Genomic DNA, 19125 nt, shown 5'->3' on the forward strand with positions numbered 1-19125 from the left:
CCATAACTACACGACCGCTACTGCATGCCGTGTAATTAAGCTTAATTGTGTGTGCTTCTTTGTGTTTCACTAGGTACTCAATTTTAGGATGCAAGGAAACCTAATTTCTTATGAACAAATCTATGACTTCCTATAAGTCACTACATAGAATAATGATATTCCCCTGACCATTATCACAGTTTCTTTTTTAGGTACTGTTACATAGAAAAACACTGTATCACAATGTTCGTGCCGCAAATGACCCATGACTCATGTGCGTAATCATGTAATTCTCTACTCATGTACTGACCAACCTCCTATACTTGACCAATGTGGCGTGTGCCAATACCTCAGGTTTTGGATTGCTTATTGACACCTCACATTTCTGCCTGACTTCTTGGTTATCTGTATTCCACATAAATCATTTGTTTCAGACAGAGTTCGATATAAAGGCGCTATAACTACTTGCTCTCAAGCTACACTCTCCTTCCTTTGGACTCCATCTGTAAAATCCGCATATAGTGAAGAAAGAAAAGATGTAGAGAGTTGTGCTTCGAGATAACAATAAAAGTGTACTGAATAACTCAGTTGGTTTGCATTTTGATATGATATGTTTATTCACACATCTGATTTGAAGTTTACTTTTTTCAAGACAAGAAAAATAATGTTGTTATACAATTGATTGTGTTTCAAAGAATAACTTTTTTCATTGTCACCACTGGTCATCATTTTATAAAATAATCCTTTCAGATTTTCATCTTGATCCTCTTAAATATTCCTCATGTAAGTCCTCAATTGATGATCTTTATCGTCTTATATTCATTTTCATTTCAATCTTCTACACGTGTTTCACCATTTGGCTCATAAGGAGGATGTATTTAGATCGGCTGAGTCTTCTGAATGTTGCTGTATTAGTTGTTTCCTCACTTTTGTAGAATCCAATGATGTGTGCATGTTTAGCTAATATCTAGGAGAAATATTTGGCAGTATGTGCAGCATTTTCGATTGCACGCCAAAATGCCTTGTCATTTGTTGCATCATGGTGGAAAGGCTTTCCAGAGCATAGATAATTCTGATCTTTCAACTGTACACATGTCAAATGTCAGAATCAAATACAGACCTGTTGCCCATGCCTGAAATGTCACAATGTCAGGATTCCATATTTTGATGTACTTGCCTTTCTGCCACAAACCTACATTATGTAAAATTTTGGTTTGGTATGTTAACTCCTGTGTGACACATGAGATGCGCAATAAAAACACAATCTGCATTTGTTCTATAACAATACAAAGGGGAATCAACTTCTCATCTCAAATGCAATCTTCTCTGGGATTACCTCCACCTCCAGCCTTCTAATATTTTCCATCATCTGCTGGATAATGTTGGACGATACAAAATACAAACGTGTGCTACCTTGTATTAACAGAGATACCCAGTCCTGAATTTCCATTAGAAAATGTGTCTTTACCATTTCTATCAAATTCACACAATTCATAACTTCATCCAATAATGTATCATGTTGAACATAATACCATGTTCTAATAATGTTAATTGATCATTCAGCGTTGGAATGGTTTGATATAGATGCATTTATTCGTTCTGTTCCACCTTAATTCTATGACATTTATTGGAGCATTCTCAATTCCTGGCTTAATTTTAGGGTCTTGTTGTCCAATGTTTCCACAGGGTCTGCATTTGTTGCCGATACTGTAGTCCCAATGATTGCACCAATTATAGTAACCGTGATTGTTGCCACCAAATACCCTGCCATCCTCTGTTCCCTCTTTTCAGGAACACATGATTTGTGGATAATTGTCTTTTCTATTTGTGCCAATATTTCGCTGACTGCTTCTGAGCCTCTTCCCTATTTAGTTTGATCCAATGTTTGACTTGAATGGATTTGAGCCTAATAATAAAATGCCTGCCTCATATGATGGCTGGATCCAAACTAGTATATATATTTTCTGGTGTACAGTGTCTGTTGGTAAATATATATCTGGGTGCATCTTCTGTTGAAGTGCCCCATGGTTGCCAAGGTTCAGTCAGTTCTCATCTTCTCATCATTTTGCTGGTGAAAACTGTACACAGTCATCATAAGCCATCGAATACATCTTTTTGTCATGAGTGTTCTCAATTTCACAAGCCTTTTTTTTCCTCCTCGAAAGCGTGAACCGCCTTCTTGCCCTCTGGTTTCCCATCTGCGTCCATCAGCCTTTCTCTAGTTTTTGGGACGTAAGATTTTTTCTGGGCACCATTGTAGACATTGGGCTGCGGGAGACCTTTATGGAGGAAAGCATGTTACACATTTCTAAAAACGACCAACATGTTAAGTTCTAAACAATAAAAGAACATTCAAGGTTTCTGATAAAGAGGTAATATCCACACTTGTTCTGTTTGTTCAGGGAATACTTTTTATTGAACAAGATATAAGTCGTGGGTAAAAATCCCCCTTGCTCATCTACATCTCCCAAGCTCTTCTTCCTGAATCTTTTAGAGCTCTTGGCATATTCCAAAGCTCTATCGCCATCCAGATTTTCAATATCTCCTACATATCCCATAACCCAATGCCAGATATAAAACACCTCCCCCTTCCATTTACATCTGCACACTCTCAATCATTCAACAACACACACAAACTCCAACTTGTCTTAGTGTCTGAGGAAGTATACAGTAAAGCAATGGTGAACAAACATGTGACAACTTTTAGGAAAGATGTTCAGAGCCACCATGCTCAGACAATGCTCTTGCCCACCCTTCCTTTATTCCAAACTCTTCCATCCTCTCTGACAACTGTATCCTTATACACCCTCACAACCTTCTGTGGCCCCCAAAATATGTTACCACCCTTTATGATATTACCTCCCTTTTTAATCCTCACACTCTCTCCCAATGGAACCTCTTGTCTCTCAGTATTCTTTATCACGTCAAACCTCTCCTTCATGTTCTCTCCTTTTTTATTTACTTCCTCCCTGAGCTTCTGCTCACCCCATTCCACAAAACAGGCTCTCCCCAACCACAGGGCACTCACAACTGTGTGGGGTTTCCTTCTCCTTAGTACTTTAAAAGGCACAAACCCTTTGGTGGCATGTGGCACAAGGAGATACATATATACTCTCGTGAGCACCACTTCTTCCCAATCCCTTCCCTCTTGGACCATCATGCGCATCGCCTGCATAACCTTGCGATGGAAGTGCTCTACCGTACCATTCATATCCGGATGGTAGACCAATGTCTTGTGATGTACGGCACCTATGGCCCACAGAAAGCACTCGACCAAATGCAACATCAGCTGGACTCCATTGTCAGTAAGTATTTTAGATGGAAACCCCCCCTCTGGAATATTTCATCCAAATAATTCACTGTCACCCTAAAGTCTGCGTCAAATACTACCTTTTACTCTACCAACTTTTAATAAAGAGAAATATGCACAAGAATGTACTTTTTCCACCCTCTTTCCTTTGTACGCATCCCCAGCTTATCAATTGCCACATTTGCAAAAAGTTGTGTTTCGGGTGACCAGCCGTTTGGGCATCGTATCTGAAGCTACAAGTTATTAGTGATATGTTGGTGTCTGCTGCAGATAGTAGATCCCTAGGGTAACCCTACCTAATTCCTTCCCTGCATTTTCATTGACAGATGTGAGCGCTTGTTTAGTGATCTGCTTCGTTTTTCTCCAATTGCCACATACTCCTATGGCAAATTTGGTAAATTAAGTGGTCTCAATGACTGGATGTAATTTCTCACAGATTTATCTGACCCCCTACCCAGCCCAAAAGCCTTGACCATGTCCTCCACATTGTCATCCACTTTGGGCCACAAATAATCTCCCCACAGTCTCCCTTTACATTTGGTCATTCCTAAGTGCCCCTCATCGGCCAACTCCAAGATACTCATCCTTAAACCCGCCGGAGGAACTATCTTCCCTCGTTTGCACAACAAACCACCTTCTAGGCTGAGTTCTTCCCAGACTCTATAGTACTGCTTCAGCACCTCATCCTCAGGTCACACTCACCACACAGTTTCAATCTTTTCAATTACCATTTTGAGAAACTCATCCTCAACTGCCTCATTCCACTCTACCCTAGTAAAAGCACCTCCACCACAGACTTGGAACACTTGCTCGCTCTCCTCCTCCCACTACTCTGTGACTTCTACACCTTCACCTTCTCTTTCTTTTCTAGACAAGGCATTTGCCAGAAGTTTCTCAAACCAGGAATGTATTCAACCACAAAGTCATGTCCTTCTAGCTAGGAGCTCCATTTCATAATTCGCTGTGCGATGCCCTCTAACCCCTTTGTTGTGAAAACACCTACAAGTGGCTTTTGGTCAGTGCACAGTGTGAACTTCCTTGCCCAGACGAACCTCCTCAACTTATTAATAGCCCATGTAACACACAAAGCTTCTTTCTCGATCAGAGAATACTGTGTGCCTCATCCCTCAAAGTATGTTATGCAAACGGCACTACCCTGTCAACACCATTTTGCTTTTGGAATAGCACCTCGTCTAGACCTGTTTCACAGGCATCCGTCATAATCCCCGTTGGGTTGTGCACATCAGAACTCACTAACAGTGATGCCGTAAAAATAACATTCTTGTTGTTTAATTCCCCCTGACACTCTTCAGACCAGCAGAATTCCACTCCTTTCTTGCTCAGGTTTCTAACTGCCTTGCACCTATCATCAAATTGGTTAACAAACTTTGCATAGGATTCCACACGCCCCAAAAATACTATGACACCTTGTATGTCCTTCAGTGTAACGCTCACCTGATTCCCGTAGAGGCGCCGGTCTTGACTGGGCGTATACCGTATCTGCAAAGGTGATGTGTAACACACGGCTGGCTCTTTGGGCTGGACCTCTGTGCACTGTATGTCTGACTTGAAGGGTAAGATGTCTGCAGATATAAAATATGGGATTAAGGAACTGGGTTATTGAATGTCTCTCTCTTCTTCCCTTTCTCTTCTCCTGTAGAACCCCAAAGGTTAACGCTCTCACCTTAGGTAAGTGAACGCCGTGCTCTCCATCTGCCTCGGGGCAGGGTGCTGTAGCCAGTTTCTTCACTGGATAAGGGGAGCAGGCCTCTTGACTTCAGAGGACTGCTGTCCGTCGTTTACTGCACGAACGGTAAGTTTCGAGTAATTCCAATGTCTTTAAAGTCTTTAGTAATGATGTTTCTTGTTTTGCAGGGTTCCGGCGATGGCGGATGCCGGGCTGAAGTGAGTTGAAGATGGAGCCCGTGTGATGAATAGAAGCGCCTGGAAGCACGTAAGTAAGCGCTTGTTGCCTGCTTCACGATGCGCTCTAACTGTCTTTTTATTTTGCAGGTACAAGTTCGGAGCGGCTGCAGGGTGCCGGAATACCCACTGGGTTAGATGTGGAAAGGAGTAATGGCACGTGAGTATTAAAGTTCCCCAATGTCTTTAAACGCACCTTGTTTTGTCCTTCAGATGCGGGATGCAGCGCCGAAGGCCTCCGGAGCGTGCGAAGAGTTGGTAAGCTTTTGTCTTTCAGATGCCGGAATGCAGTGTGAAGACCTCCGGAGCGCACGAAGAGTAGGTAAGCCTTTGTCTTTCAGATGCCGGAATGCAGCGCGAGGCGTTGGTGACAGCCGATGGACCAGGTAAGTGAAGAGCTGTCACTGAAGACCGTAATGCTAACCTGTTCTTTCTTGTCTTTATAGGTGTTGCTGAAGACTGGATTCAGGATGGTAAGCCTTTTTCCTTAGGCCCAGGATCAGATGCAGAAGACACGATGAGCGTTCTGCTGCAGAGGATGCAGAATAACGCAAAGCAAGATTCATCCATCGGGTGTGGTTTAAATAGCCTCCTGTAGTGCTTAGGTGTCTCCTTCCACAGCCACGCCTAGGTAAGAAAAGAGTTCCTGCTTTCCAGAAGAGTTCCAGTGTTCTGAATCTAGGGAGTGGCTCCTGCCCCACCCAACAGGAAAAGTAGTTCCAAACAGAAGAGGATCAGAGGCTCAACTGGCAGGCAAGTAAGCAGCATGGTCTGCTGCAGGTAAGTCCACCCAAGCATTATGAGCCCGGCGCTTCCAGCGCTGGCCTGGGCATATTTATGAGCCTGGTGCCACTGGCGCCAGGACTGGGTCCAAAAGGTCCCAATTGGGACTGGTTGGCACTCGGAACCTGGGTTATGGATCTGCTTCCAAGGGAGTTGGGAAAACCCTGACCTTTTGGAAGCAGAGATCATGACAGTACACCCCATCAAGGCCCCTCCCAAACCGGGCTTCTCCGGGGGTTTTGGCTTGTCAGGAAATGTTCGGTGAAATCTTTTGATTAGGCGAGGAGCGTGGACATATTCAGCAGGTTCCCAGGATCTCTCTTGGGGGCCGTAGCCTTTCCAGTCAATTAGGGAAAATAGTTTAGATTTGGAGATCTTGGAGTCCAGAATGCTTTTGACTTCAAACTCGAGTTCTCCATCAACTAGGATAGGTTTTGGAGATTTAGTTAGTCGGGTTTGAGGTTGCACGGGTTTTAATAGAGAGACGTGGAAGACCGGATGTATCTTCATGTGCGGGGGCAAGTCCAACTTGACCGCTACTGGGTTTACTATGGTAGTGATGGAATAGGGACCAAGGTATCTTGGGTTGAATGTGCGTGGCCCTTTTAGAGGTAGATATTTGGTGGATAACCAGACTTGATCCCCTACTTGATATTGAGGGGCTTCCTTCCGATGTTGATCTGCTCCTTTCTTGTATTGTTCTTTAGCCCTTTGAAGGTGAGAAACAGCTTCCTTAAAGGCTTGGGTGATTGTAGAATGCAGGTAGTCTACTGCTGGTGTTTCAAGATCTTGGAGGGGATCCAACTCCGAGGTTCGAGGGTGACTGCCGTACAAAAGAAAAAACGGGGTTTTCCCAGTTCCCGAATGGACAGAGTTATTGTAGGCATATTCGGCTATCCAAAGGATGTCTTTCCAAGTTTTTTCAGTTTGTTGCAGCATGCAGCGTAAATACTGTTCCAGAGTTTGATTGGTCCTCTCGGTTTGTCCGTCGGTCTGAGGGTGGTGACTGGTCGATAGTCTCACATCAATTTGAGCCGACCGACAGCAACTTCGCAAAAAATGAGAAATAAATTGACTACCTCGATCCGAAATTAGAACCGAAGGAAAACCGTGCAGTCGGATGATGTTTTCGAGAAATTCTCGGGCCAGAGTTGCTGCTGTTGGCAAGCCTTTGAGCGGAATGAAATGCGCCATCTTGGAGAATAAGTCCACGATTACTAGAATCGTATTGTATCCGGAGCATGGAGGTAGATCGGTGATGAAGTCCATAGAAAGCGTATGCCAAGGGCGAGGTGGGATGTCAATAGGGCGTAAGAGGCCTGCTGGTCTTTCCTTTTGACTCTTGTTTTGGGCGCATACTCCACAGGACATTATAAAGTCTCTGATATCTTTTTTCCAAGACGGCCACCAGAAGTAGCGCTTGATCTTTTCTGAGGTCTTGGCCATACCGGGATGTCCTTCCATTAAAGAATCGTGATAACAAGAGATTACTTTTTTCTGTAAATCTGTGCTGGGTAGGTATAATCGTTCTTGGAAATACAATAAGTTGTCCTTTACTGCAAAGTCCTTTCCCTGCAGATGCCAATTCTGTATGTCTGCTGGAGTTACAAGTTGCCTGGCCTTATCCTTAACTTCCTCTATGGATTCTGTGGCGATTACACCCAGAATTCTTTGTTCGGGAATGATTGGTACAGGTTTAGGGTTGACCAAGTGTTCTTCCACTCCCATCCGAGAAAGGGCATCAGCTTTACCGTTCTTTGTACCAGGTCGATAGGTAATTATGAAGTCAAACTCGGCAAAGAATAATGCCCAACGGAGTTGTCTAGAGGATTGGGCTTTTGCGGTTTTCAAATATTGCAGGTTTCGGTGATCCGTAATCACAGTAACGGTGTGTCGGGCCCCCAGCAGATAATGCCGCCAAGCCTTAAAGGCAGACTTGATAGCCAGAAGTTCCTTGTCAGTAATCGTGTAATTGATTTCAGGAGGCGAGAATTTGCGGGACCACAATGCCACGGGATGCAACTGATTGGTTACCGGGTCCTTTTGTGATAGAACTGCCCCCATGGCAAGGCTTGAAGCATCAGTTTCCACGATGTAGGGGAGTTCGGGGCGAGGGTGTTTTAAGATTGGTGCAGAGATAAATTTAGTCTTCAAATCCTGGAAAGCTTGTTCTGCCTCGGTAGACCATTCAAAACGTTTGTTTTTCTTTAACAAGGCAGTGATGGGCTGGACTATTCGAGAGAATTCGGGGATAAACCTGCGGTAAAAGTTAGCGAAGCCTAACATGCTTTGCACACCTTTTACGGAGGATGGTGATGGCCATTTGAGAACTGCATCGACCTTCTTTGAATCCATACGCACTCCGCCAGGTGATAATATGAATCCCAAGAATTCAACTTCAGTCACGTTGAAAACACATTTTTCCAACTTAGCGAAAAGTTTGTGTTGACGCAATCTTTCGAGGACCATTTTCACGTGTTTCCGATGTTCAGATTCCGATGAAGAATAAACAAGGATGTCGTCAATGTAAACAACAACACACACATCTATGAGCTCTCTGAGGACATCGTTCATAAAATATTGAAAGGCGGCCGGGGCATTGCAAAGTCCGAAGGGCATGACCTGATATTCAAATAGCCCATACTTGGTGCGGAAGGCCGTCTTCCATTCATCGCCCTCTTTTACTCGTACCAAGTGGTAAGCTCCTCTAAGATCCAGCTTTGTATATATGCATGCTTTTCTGACTTGGTCCAGGAGTTCAGGGATCAAAGGTAACGGATATCTATTCTTAACGGTGATCTGGTTCAGGGAGCGATAATCTATACAAGTTCTAAGATCTCCTTCCTTTTTAGGAACGAAGAACAAAGCTGAAGAAGCAGGGGACTTGGAAGGACGAATAAACCCATTTGCCAGGTATTGATCCAGGTATTGTCGAAGGTGAAGGTTCTCAGGCTCGGTGAGGGCATAAATTCTACTACAAGGAGGAGTAGATCCAGGTATCAGGTCTATCTGGCAGTCATAAGACCTATGAGGAGGTAGAGAGTTACCCTGATCCTTCCGGAAAACATCTTGGTATTCTATGTATTCGGGAGGTAACTGGGGAGTCTCTGAAGAAATTGCTGCCAGTGCAACACCAGGTGGAGGGTGACAAGTAGAGACACATTCTGGAAACTGGACCGTTCTTGCTCGCCAATCGATCAGAGGATTGTGTTTCTCTAACCAAGGTATTCCTAGAATAACCTGAAACTGAGGGGCCTTGATCACATCGAACACGATCTTCTCATGGTGTCCATCTTGACTTACTAGCGTCACCTCTTGAGTGGTATGCGTTACTGGCCCGGAGGCTATCTCCGTACCATCCACCGTAGTAATGACGTCCTTTACAGCCTTGGGACAAAGAGTTAGATTCATCCTCAAAACCATTTCATGATCCACATAATTGCCGATGGCACCGCTGTCGACGTAAGCTTCAATTGCATGTAATCGATCCGGATTATCAGGGCTAATGAGGACCATAGGTATCACGAAATGCGAGGTCAGGGAACTGGTTTTCACGCTCGGCAAGAGGACCTCTATTCTTGTCGGGCGAGGTCGTTTCCCTGCTCAGAGTTTGTAACTTTGGTAACTGCAGCTCCTACTGCCTTCTTGGCAGGTTTCACCGGACAGTCTCGAAGAAAGTTTCCGCAATAGAGGCATAATTGCAACTGTTTTCTCCTTTCCCGCTCCTTTTGTGTTAGAGGACCTTTCAGACCCCCTATTTGCATGGGTTCCCCGGAGTCTACTCCTTTGGAAGGAGTTGGCGGTTTGGAAAATACTCGAGCATCAAACTTGGAACGATCGGCCTTCCTGTTCTGCAGTCTGTGATCTATTTGAACGACTAAGTCTATATAGTCCGAACAATCTTGTGGGGGATTCACTACTTGGGCTAACACATCTTTGAGCTCTCCACGTAGACCTCTATAAAACAGCGTAATCCTTTTGTCCTCAGGCCATTGTGTTTCCACTATCAGTCTGTTGAAAGACGCAATATAAGCCAAAAGGTCTTGATTACCTTGTCGCAACGAAAGAAGCTCATTGTCCAAGGCCTGCCCCTGTGAATGTCTTGCGAACAGTTTTTCCATACTGAGCTGAAAAGCTTGAAAATCATGGAGGACCGGATCATCTTGATTTACTAGAGGGATCGACCAGTCTGCCGCATTGCCACTAAGGTACGAAAGCACGAAAGCTACTTTAGCTTGATCAGTTGGAAAGGCTGCTGGCCGGCATAAGAAATGCAACCGGCACTGATTGATAAATACTGCAAACCTCTTTGGGTCACCAGAAAATCGTTCGGGCGGAGCCAGAGGTACATTCCCAGGTAGGTTGATCTGCACTGGATTCATAGAGGATGTAGAAGGAAGATTTCCCCCAGATGCGGGTAACGGGGTCTGTCCGGCTTGTGACTGTAGCAATTGTCTAGCGAGATCATCTGTTCGCTCCTTGGAAATAATCAGTTCCCTTCTTAGAGCGTTCGTTTCCTGACGGGCTGCATGCACTTCTGCCCTTAGTTCCCCAAGTAACTGGGCTAGCTGGTCGGTATCCGAGGTTTCCATAGCGCCTGGACGGGAGTTGTGTGGAAGGCTTTGCGTTCTGTAACGCTCACCTGATTCCCGTAGAGGCGCCGGTCTTGACTGGGCGTATACCGTATCTGCAAAGGTGATGTGTAACACACGGCTGGCTCTTTGGGCTGGACCTCTGTGCACTGTATGTCTGACTTGAAGGGTAAGATGTCTGCAGATAGAAAATATGGGATTAAGGAACTGGGTTATTGAATGTCTCTCTCTTCTTCCCTTTCTCTTCTCCTGTAGAACCCCAAAGGTTAACGCTCTCACCTTAGGTAAGTGAACGCCGTGCTCTCCATCTGCCTCGGGGCAGGGTGCTGTAGCCAGTTTCTTCACTGGATAAGGGGAGCAGGCCTCTTGACTTCAGAGGACTGCTGTCCGTCGTTTACTGCACGAACGGTAAGTTTCGAGTAATTCCAATGTCTTTAAAGTCTTTAGTAATGATGTTTCTTGTTTTGCAGGGTTCCGGCGATGGCGGATGCCGGGCTGAAGTGAGTTGAAGATGGAGCCCGTGTGATGAATAGAAGCGCCTGGAAGCACGTAAGTAAGCGCTTATTGCCTGCTTCACGATGCGCTCTAACTGTCTTTTTATTTTGCAGGTACAAGTTCGGAGCGGCTGCAGGGTGCCGGAATACCCACTGGGTTAGATGTGGAAAGGAGTAATGGCACGTGAGTATTAAAGTTCCCCAATGTCTTTAAACGCACCTTGTTTTGTCCTTCAGATGCGGGATGCAGCGCCGAAGGCCTCCGGAGCGTGCGAAGAGTTGGTAAGCTTTTGTCTTTCAGATGCCGGAATGCAGTGTGAAGACCTCCGGAGCGCACGAAGAGAAGGTAAGCCTTTGTCTTTCAGATGCCGGAATGCAGCGCGAGGCGTTGGTGACAGCCGATGGACCAGGTAAGTGAAGAGCTGTCACTGAAGACCGTAATGCTAACCTGTTCTTTCTTGTCTTTATAGGTGTTGCTGAAGACTGGATTCAGGATGGTAAGCCTTTTTCCTTAGGCCCAGGATCAGATGCAGAAGACACGATGAGCGTTCTGCTGCAGAGGATGCAGAATAACGCAAAGCAAGATTCATCCATCGGGTGTGGTTTAAATAGCCTCCTGTAGTGCTTAGGTGTCTCCTTCCACAGCCACGCCTAGGTAAGAAAAGAGTCCCTGCTTTCCAGAAGAGTTCCAGTGTTCTGAATCTAGGGAGTGGCTCCTGCCCCACCCAACAGGAAAAGTAGTTCCAAACAGAAGAGGATCAGAGGCTCAACTGGCAGGCAAGTAAGCAGCATTGTCTGCTGCAGGTAAGTCCACCCAAGCATTATGAGCCCGGCGCTTCCAGCGCTGGGACTGGGCATATTTATGAGCCTGGTGCCACTGGCGCCAGGACTGGGTCCAAAAGGTCCCAATTGGGACTGGTTGGCACTCGGAACCTGGGTTATGGATCTGCTTCCAAGGGAGTTGGGAAAACCCTGACCTTTTGGAAGCAGAGATCATGACATTCAGCCTCTCCAATCCTGCAATGGCAGGTACTAACTTTGCTGTAGGCCCAACTCCTTGTGAGCTTAATTTATGTCTTAGATATAAAATCTCCCCCACACTTATCCTGCACTTCTCATTCTTCAATGTCAAACCAACCTCCCTGATAATCTTAAGCACTCTATGGTCATGCTGTCTCTCATCAGCTCCCGTCACTAAGATATCATCTTGGAGTCATAAAACCCCTTTGACCCTGTTAAACAGAGCATGCATTACTCTTTGAAAAAATACCCCACTGACACAAGCCCAAATGGCTTTCTCTGAAACCTGTATGTCCCACCCGCAGTACTAAAAGTGGTATACTTGCTAGAATCCTAATGCACGTTCACCAGATGGTAGTCTGAAGCTAAATCCACTGTACTAAATACCTTGGCCCCACATTCTAGGCTGACCGTCTCTCCAAAATTCAGGAGAGGACACTTATCCACTATACCACTTCAATTAAGTCCTCTTAGATCACCACAATGCCTAATTTCTCAGGTAGCCTTTCCCACCACAACAATGCGTGATACCCATTCACACTCTTGCACTTGCTAAATTACTCCCAGATATTCCAACTCTTTCGTCACTTCTTCTTTAAGATTGATGGGAATATTCCTCACCTTCCCCACAACAGGTTCGGCATCAGCTTTATTCCAAATGTGATGTTGGTATCCTTTGAGACATCCCAATCTGTCCTCAAAGACATCTGCAAATCTTTCCTCCACCCTGTTTGAATTGCTCTCACCCACCATTAGTACCATTCATGGAGCACTGGGATTTAGCATGATGGTCATTTCAGTCTATTCATACCCTCCAAACAAGCATCTGCCGCTCTCGCTTACATCGACATCTGCCCTGATCTAACACCCTAAATAACCAGGTTACCCTTTAAACTCCACCAGTATGTTAATTTTCACACCACCATAGGCATTAGCATGCACACTCGGTTTCACAAGCTTTGAACTTTCCCCTTCAAAACACTTTTTCTAGGTTTTCCAATCAATAATGGTGTCCACCAACATGGGTACGGGTATACCATTGACTCTGACCTGTGCATGAGGTTTACTCCTTTCCTTTTTCTGCTGCCAACCTGGCTTACCAAAAAATGAACACATCCTGCTGCATCTACCGCTCCACAGACCTCATCATGTTCCTCATCAAATGATACCTCTCTCATGGCAGTTTTGGACAAAAAGCCCCTTTCCACCACATTGTATGCATTTAGAAGTTAACACTGGGCACTTCCCAGAATGTGCAAAATGAAAGGTACTCCCACAACAGAAGCATCTTTGTATTTCTCTTCCTCCTTGCTTCACAATTCTTTTTGGCAAAAATCCACTACCAGTGTCTTCGGTCTTCCTGTGTTCTGTGTTCTCCTCCAAAAACCTAATTTTCTACTCTCGTTAGGGTTCCATCCTCTTATCTTCACTTTTTATGGCAGTGCATCAGTTGATGTACAGACTGTTATCCTTATCCTTACTCTCCAGTTCCTTCACACATTTCATCATATCTACAATCCTTTTTGCTATTTGCAGAACTTCATCCATCCTGGGATTTCCTTCCCCCCTTATCTCATCCCTTATTTTATGCTCATTTAAACATAGCTAAATTGATCCCGCCAGTATTCATTATACAATTCACCAAAGTTACAGCGGTTGGCCAGCTTACGCAAATCTGTCACAAAATCTTCCTTTGGCTCACCATCTGCCTATTTTCTCCATGATGTGGATACTGGAGACTGAAAGCCAGCAAATAGTAGGATTCACTGGGTGTTTGATAAGGTAAGGGACACCATCAAGGGGGAAGTTTCCAAGATGCTGTTCCTTGGAGTCATAGAGCCATCCCACAGCCCCTGGGCAAGTCCACTGGTACTGGTCCCTAAAAAGACCAGTGGTGGGAAGACTGACATTTGCTTTAGTGTAAACTACAGGGGGCTCAATTCTGTCACGAAGACAGATGCTTACCTTATTCCTCAGGCAGATGAGCTCATTAACAAGCTTGGCGCTGCCAAGTACATGAGTACCTTTGACCTCACAGCAGGGTATTGGCAGGTTGGGTTGACAGATGGAGTGAGAGAGAGGTCAGCATTCTCAAACCTGGAAGGATATTATCAGTTCACTGTGATGCCCTTCGGATTGAAGTATGCCCATGCCACTTTTCAGCAGATGGTTTACCAGGTTTTGTCGGGACTGGAAAACTTCAGTGTTGCCTATTTAGATGGCATTTCTGTCTTCAGCCACACCTGGGAGGATCACTTATTTCACCTGAAACACGTGCTTCAGTTGCTGCAGAATGCAGGTCTGACTATCAAGGCCACAAAGTGCCAGATAGCGCCGGGCATAGTGACTTACCTAGGCCACCTGGTCGGTGGAGGTAAGAAACAACCTCTTGAAGCAAAGGTACAGACTGTGAAGGATTGGGACATCCCCACCACACAGGCACAGATGAGAGTCTTTCCAGGACTCAGCGGGTACTACTGGTAATTCATCAGGGGGTATGGGACCATTGCCATGCCTCTGAATGATGTAACTTCCAAGAAGATGCCGAAGAAGGTAACTTGGACCCCATCCTGTCAAACCTCCTTTCAGGATTTAAAGGATAGATTGTGCAGGGCCACAGTTCTGAAAGTGCCAGACTATGGTCAGGAGTTCATTATCCAGACAGACGCCTGCGATTTTTGGATTGAAGCAGTGTAGAGCTCTGAAGGAGTAGAGCAACGTGTCGCCTACATTAGCAGTCAGTTGACAAAATGGGAAAGGAACTGGGCTGTCATAGAAAAATAGGCACATGCGGTCATGTGGGCCGTAAAGAAGCTGAAACCCTACATCTTTGGGTCTCACTTTATGATCTAGACAGACCACCGGCCTCTGCAATGGTTAATGGCCATGCAAGAGGAGAACCCTTACCTTTTGCGTGGGCAATATCCTTGCAGAGATTAGCTATGGACATCCAGCACAAGCCAAGCCCCCAGCATGGAAAGGCACATGGCCTCAGCCTGTACTATCCCCTTGATAATGGACCAGACACTCAGTAGGGTAGTGGTTCACATGCTGAGGCTGAGGGGCATGTGAGGAATTCGACAATCCGCACAGGGAGGGTGCACTCGCCTGGGCTTTTTTGAAATTGTGTAATGAAATTGAATGATGGGAGCTCAACCTCTGGAAAATGTGTGGGGCTAATCTGCACACATTTTCCTATGCTCGCTGCACAACAAGGACATAGTCACATGTACTCTGGGTGGACACAGCCTACAGGAGCAGTCCTCATGTCATGTTCAGCTAGAATGCGACAGCCACAGGTACATCAAAGCATCTCAAGAAGGGGGAGGCAAAACCTTCCTCTTGCCATGGCCAGCCTAATTGACTTACAGAGGCTCCACGGGTCTGCCCTATCCTTTGTCCGCCCTACTGGTGGTAGTGCATACTGATGAGAAGTTAATTGAAGCAGGCCAGCGGAAGACCTGGTCGCAGGGCTGACAAAGGACAGGACACCCAACACCCTTTTGATAGGCATCTGTGTCAACCTGAAGTCAGCTCCCGCCTCTTAGTTTCAAGGGCAGCAAAATGTCATGCCTGGGACAACTGTTTACAGTGGTCATTCCTGCAGGGGCACCCCATTCAGGAAGGTATGAGAATGTGGTTTGGCGGCGATCATAAGTCTGGTCTGACCGCTGCTTCCAGAGAGACCAGCTGCTTTTAATCAGGAACCACAGAGAGCTAAATTAACCAGAGAGACATTTTGATCCACAACAGACAGGAAGATGGGTGGGACTTAGTAGTACATGTTGTCACCACTTTACCTTTCCTGTTGCAAAGCCCTCTTGCTATGACTTCACGCATCTCAGAAGATTGTTGGTGGGGACCCAGGATTGGTTCATTAAGGTTGGCTTAGCCTGCACCAATCACTGGGGCCCTTTGGCTTTAAAAGAGGGTTGGGCCCCTCTTTTGGCAGATCATCCGACAACTTTGAAAGGAGTAAGAAGGACTCATTTGGACCCTGGCTAAAGGGACAGTCTACCTTACAGCTTCCGCCAGTGAAGGAAGGCCAGGATTTCCAAGAGGGAAGCAAGAGCCCTCCCCTAAACATCTCCATGAGAACAAAGGGAATTGCCAAACTTAGAGGACCTGACCAGCAGCTCCAGAACCGGTACCCAGTCAGCACACAGTATGCCCTGCTAGGTTCTGCCAGCAAGCTTCCTAGGTGGGAAGTGCCAGAGAGTACCTGAACAAAGGACAAGGCTGTTGCCTGCAAACACTCTCCTCCGCTTTGGGCCATCCGCATTAAAGGACGACACAAGCCCAGCGTAGAAGCTAGTAGGAGTGCCACGAAAAGCATCAACCCACTTCCTTTTATTAAGGACATTTTTGAGGCAGTCGAACCAGCTGCACCACTGACTCTTGTCACGCTGCAGTCACTAAAGCCATCTGAGACGCCTAGAGCAACTTCCCAGATCCTCCAACCAGCACACAGACAATGATTCTTGACCCGAGCCACCACAGCTTAAGCCAGTCCGTAGTCGTCCATCCAGCCTTGCTTGCCGAACTGCCTGCCTCCTGATACCCACAGCTGTCTCTTGGCTTGAACTCTGACGTAGGAGCTGTGAGCGTCCTGGAACCGACTCCACTCTGTTGAGAATCGCAAACACCCCAAGCACCAGTTACATTGTGGTTCTGTCCCCCAGGTCCTTCTCTGACGACCACTAATGACATTTATGACCCATTGCTCCCTTGGTGCTGAGACCAAATAACCTTGCACAGTTACGACTGATTGCTTTACCGACTACCCTGCTGTCAGTATTCAGTGTGCATCCCCTTTCCTTCTTGAAACTATCTGTCCTCTGCAATCCTTTACAGGGTGGTTTGTATTGTGTAGTGTGCTGGAACTGTCTGTTGTGATTATAATTAAGTAGATATGTGTATACAACCTTGACTGGACAGTCCCTTCTATCATTGGGTAATGATTTCATTTTCGCTGTGTTGCAACTAATCAATGATCCGCGATCATGCAGAGATAAGCCTACCGTTCCGTCCACATTACCAAAATTGGACAAGGACATTTATAATTGACTTGTGTGTCCAATCTGTTTGGATTCTTTCTGGTATACTAGACGTGTGGGGCTGATTGATGGTTTAGAAACTGATATTCATCCCGGGACCACTGGTGCCCCGGAAGTTGATCCGTCACAGTAGCCAAGAGCACTTTGCATTCAGAACGGCGGGTGGGCCTTCAAACAGAACAGGAAAAGCGAAGATAATAATAATGATGCATTATGTTTTTTGCAGATGCACTGCTAGTAGATTATATACCCACCATGGGAGGTATTTCTGCAAATCCACCTCATTCAGAGTTTAAACCTCGTGGTACTGGTATTGCTGGAATACTACCATCAGAATTCCATCAATATCACTGCCACCAGTGCAAACCTCCTAAAACTATTTTTTTTTTGAATCTCCACTTCCACCTTCAATGTGATGGTGAAAATTGTTATTGGACAGTATTGGTTCAGACCACTAATGTACGTTGTTAAATAAATGAAAATAATTTTGACCCTGAATGCATTATGTAGGCTGTGGGGGCCATCAGGGAAGGAAAACTTTTCACTCCTTTCAATAGCCTAATGCATATGTTGTTTTAATTGTATTGTAGGGAAGCACATCAGATTCCCGTCTGTACAGATAACAAAATGTTGAAAAAACTTGTGGGGCCTTTTAAAAACACCTTCCTCCTCCCGTGGTGTGCAGAATTAAGGCAGGAGGAATTTACCAATGTACCGGGGCATAATATCTCCAAACCCTGAATCTGATGGACAGTAATTCTGAAGTCTGCAGCCATTTTGCAAATACCACCCGAATTACTGTTATCACCAAACTTATGATGATCCACCTCCTCTGGTTTCACAGATGGATCTGACTGCTCAATCCTTAAAGGCAAATGATTAATATCTCTAGAGTAGATAAGCGATGATCGGTCCTTGTGCAATAATTCAGTGCACCTGTTGTGTTTCGTCTACTACAGGCTCCAGTAAGAAGATCAAGACAAGCCAGGCAATGTGTTCGCGAGAAGGGCCGACTGAAATGCAAGCCTCCTCCGAGGCCTGGCTTCGCCTCGGCGGTTGCGCGTACTAGCAAGGACAAGATCGTATAGCTGGGCCACGCAATCTTTCTTACCGGGCAGACATTTTGTTTTCAAGAGTCGCTCGAAAAGGGGAAGGCTTTGCAGCATTTTAGCAATGGTGTGTTTTCAATCCCACTGGTTTTCATGTCTTGATTGTGCAACATTAAAAAAGTTATCCTTATGAAAGGTGAAATAATTGACCTTAATGTATACCAAACATTTAAAAACATCACGATGGCAGAAAACCAAATGTATATGTTTGTGTTTCTCTATCTGGGACCGTTCCGAGGAAATCATTCTTTTACTGTTGTCTTAACGTCTGCTCTTAACTTAGAAATCAAACACGCTACATTCATAGTTGCCTCTGTTCATAAAGATACCCAGAGGGCAATGCAAGTAAAGAGTCAGGGGCCACTTAAAATATATTGCTCGTTATGTGTTATATTCCCCTTTGCATTCTTTAAAATCCAACCATCCCCTTTCTTTGCATGTTTTTTTTTATATGTAACCTTTATACTCAAATAAAATAAGTCTTTCAATCTTTTAATGACTTCTTTATTGTTGCTTAATTGCAATGTTGCTTCACCTGATGTGTAATATGGCGACTAAATAATTCATATTTGATCAGCTGAGTTGTGGGTCCTATTCACTATGTTTCCTTCTAGTGTTTTACAGCTTGTTTGACCTTGGTTGTCACATGTTTGTCACAAGACTATAATGTGCCAAGAAATGTCTCCTCTCTAAAAAAGAATTTCAATATTTCAGCTGTGCTATATTATGATTAAATGCTTCTCTCAAACTGGTGGATGATTCTGAGTGTGTGCCCGCATGTGTTCTTGCCCCTGCATACTAATGGGCACTCTTGTGAAGGCCACTGCTCCAGATGGCCACCATTTTAGGGAACCTGGC

The 19125-nt window shown here is 45.2% G+C and overlaps 1 protein-coding gene across 2 annotated transcripts in view; it reads left to right on the forward strand.

Annotated features, from left to right (window-relative positions):
- The window catches only part of LOC138569268 (cathelicidin-1-like), a 242583-nt gene extending 223820 nt beyond the window's left edge, over positions 1-18763 (forward strand). For both annotated transcript variants that reach the window (XM_069647099.1, XM_069647100.1), the window contains one exon: positions 18118-18763. In XM_069647099.1, coding sequence (XP_069503200.1) covers positions 18118-18246 — 129 coding nt within the window. In that variant the 3' untranslated portion in view covers positions 18247-18763. The remainder of the gene's footprint in view (positions 1-18117) is intronic.
- Positions 18764-19125: the final 362 nt, after the last annotated feature.

The sequence above is a fragment of the Ambystoma mexicanum genome, chromosome 2q (genome assembly GCF_040938575.1).
Source record: "Ambystoma mexicanum isolate Mex_15411 chromosome 2q, UKY_AmexF1_1, whole genome shotgun sequence".
Classification (NCBI taxonomy): domain Eukaryota; kingdom Metazoa; phylum Chordata; class Amphibia; order Caudata; family Ambystomatidae; genus Ambystoma; species Ambystoma mexicanum.